Here is a 2,500-nt window from a genome sequence, read left to right on the forward strand (position 1 = left end):
CGGAGCCTCGAGATGATGCCTATTGTTTAGGACTGAGCTATTAGTTGCCACCACGAGGCGTCACAAGAGAACCTAATCCCCAGGTTCCCTCAAAACTAAAATTGCACTGAGTTTGTGAGGACTCTTTTTCTCCCTTACTCGTATATTTAGTAGACTAAGCCCTCTTGTTGAAGTAGAACTTCAGTTTAAAGAAATCACAATGCTACCTTATTCTGTGTAGCTTCAATCCCAGTTAGAAAAATAATCTGCGCCGTTGCCAAGGCTACAACAAGGTTAAGGTGAATCATGCTTGTCTCCGATCTGGTCAACCTGTTCAGGCAGAAATCAAAACGAGTCCTTTTGGCCTCCTTCACTGTAAACACTCTAACTTAACGTGATCGGCATTTTTCTGTGTTGATTAAATAAGTAAATAGGATGTGTTAGAGCGGTTTTCAATTGAGTGTCGAAAGTAATTAGTTAATTACTTTGGTTTATGATTACTTCACTCAGTCAAAGTTCTTGGGCCACTTTTTCAACCAATCAGAAGTGAAACCAAAACCAAATGTGGCTCGCGCGTGTACATTTTCCCGCGCTTTGTGTCGGCTACGTGTAATCCCCTCGAGTTTTGATTGGTTTACTGGATTGTCTCCGTCCTTTTTGATTGGGCAAAGTAATTACTTTGGTTTTGGTTTTACGACACTCATTCGAAAACCGCTCTATGTGTTATTTGGCTACAGTAGATCCATTTAGACATTGAACTATTTTGAAAGGGAAATAGATACATACTTATTAATACTTAACTGAAAATCAAAGGCTGTTTGACTTTGTGTGCATTGAAAGTATCCGATTTGTTTATTGATTCCATCATAGTTAATAGAGGGGACTGGTTTGGAAGCTCGGCAAACATCAAAGGAGCAAACAATGATGCCAAGATTTAGGTTGGAAAGTCCACGACCGTGCACAATCTTTTGTTTTGAGCTCACACACTATGCATGAATTACGTAACCAACACGTTTCTATTGGTTAGTTCCTCAGTACGAAGTAAACAACTATTGTGTTTTGTGCACGGTCAAGGCCAAAAAAGAGAACAAAAACCTACAACAAAGAAAGTTGTCGGGTTTCACAACCATTCCCGTCTATTAACTATGATTTCATACATGTTTTGCTCTACAAATGCATCCTTCTATTTTTGGTTTAACCAAATTAATAAAATGGTTTGTTCGCAAATTCCCCGCACATTTTAAGGTAAGCATCGTCCATGAGCAGTGAAATAAGGTGAAGGAAATTAGGCTCCTATTAATTGATAAAGAATCGAAAGCTAAGACCAAACGCCGCAGATCATTCGCCCTTTAGCGCCGGGTAGAATAGATGCAACTCACTTTAAGAAGGTGAGGGTTAAAATTGTCAGGACTTCTCCCAGTAAGGACAATCCACAGCCGACATAGGTGATGATTTCTAGCGCCTTCCTGTGTGATTTACCCACTGGAACAATAACCTGTGAGCAAATGAATATTGTTAAAAAAAGAGAATTAAGGCATGTTTTTGCTTTTGTGTCATGATTTGGTCATTTGGTTGTCTGTATATGTTGTCCGAGTTGTCTCAGGTTGTGTTCTTACCTCTGGATCATCCGTAACGTGTATGAGTATTGCAAAATGAGCCAAGTGATTGCTGCGACACACAGTGGCTTGATCATTTGACAAATGCGCGTCCTTGTAACATCCGTCAGAGGACCAAACGCCAGTTGAATCATTTGACCTAATGAAAAATATGAACAGACGATTGTTTCGCTAAAAAAATGCTCTTTAGTTGTGACTAGTTTTGTTATTGTAGTTCATTCTGTACATTTTATACATCCCGCAAAATTATGCGATTCCTCACTTCCTACAAGTATGCATGCCATCTCATTAGAAACTCGTGCGGCCTTTTTCCTGGTTGATCTTAATCACAACAATTTCTATCGCCCACCTACCTGTTTGAATACCGCCAGAAGACACACTGCATTGTCATCTTCTCCAGGCTTCGGTACTAAAATTACAAGATGTGTGCGATCTATTATTTCTCGTATTTATAACTTAAGCACAAGGAAAGGTTACGTCTATACAAACGCCGGCCGTGTAGCACTTATATTTTAAACAGAGTTAACTGAATAGAGTGCAATGTGAAGTGCTAGATTTCAATCCCATATGAACCATGTGAGCGTTAGCCCTACAGATGGAAATGGGCCCACACAAGGACAGAGAAAAACTCCGACCAGGGCGGGAATCGAACCCACGACCTTCGGGTTAGACCTCCGCCGCTCTACCGACCGAGCCACAAGGCCAGACGGGAGCAGGCCGTGGGAAGTGAAGATGCCAAAGTCACGGCAATGAACATGCACAAGCACAAGGAAAGGTTACGTCTATACAAACGCCGGCCGTGTAGCACTTATATTTTAAACAGAGTTAACTGAATAGAGTGCAATGTGAAGTGCTAGATTTCAATCCCATATGAACCATGTGAGCGTTAGCCCTACAGATGGAAA

The 2,500-nt window shown here is 41.0% G+C and overlaps 1 protein-coding gene across 1 annotated transcript in view; it reads right to left on the reverse strand.

Moving 5' to 3' along the window:
- The window catches only part of LOC138007369 (adhesion G protein-coupled receptor L1-like), a 28,837-nt gene that overhangs the window by 6,654 nt on the left and 19,683 nt on the right, over nucleotides 1-2,500 (reverse strand). The window contains exons 11-14 of the mRNA XM_068854219.1: nucleotides 1,949-2,004; nucleotides 1,596-1,734; nucleotides 1,359-1,474; nucleotides 207-309 (exon numbers count right to left, since the gene is read on the reverse strand). Of these exons, the coding sequence (XP_068710320.1) occupies nucleotides 207-309; nucleotides 1,359-1,474; nucleotides 1,596-1,734; nucleotides 1,949-2,004 (414 nt within the window). The remainder of the gene's footprint in view (nucleotides 1-206; nucleotides 310-1,358; nucleotides 1,475-1,595; nucleotides 1,735-1,948; nucleotides 2,005-2,500) is intronic.

This window comes from Montipora foliosa, chromosome 6, assembly GCF_036669935.1.
Source record: "Montipora foliosa isolate CH-2021 chromosome 6, ASM3666993v2, whole genome shotgun sequence".
Taxonomy (NCBI): Eukaryota; Metazoa; Cnidaria; class Anthozoa; order Scleractinia; family Acroporidae; genus Montipora; species Montipora foliosa.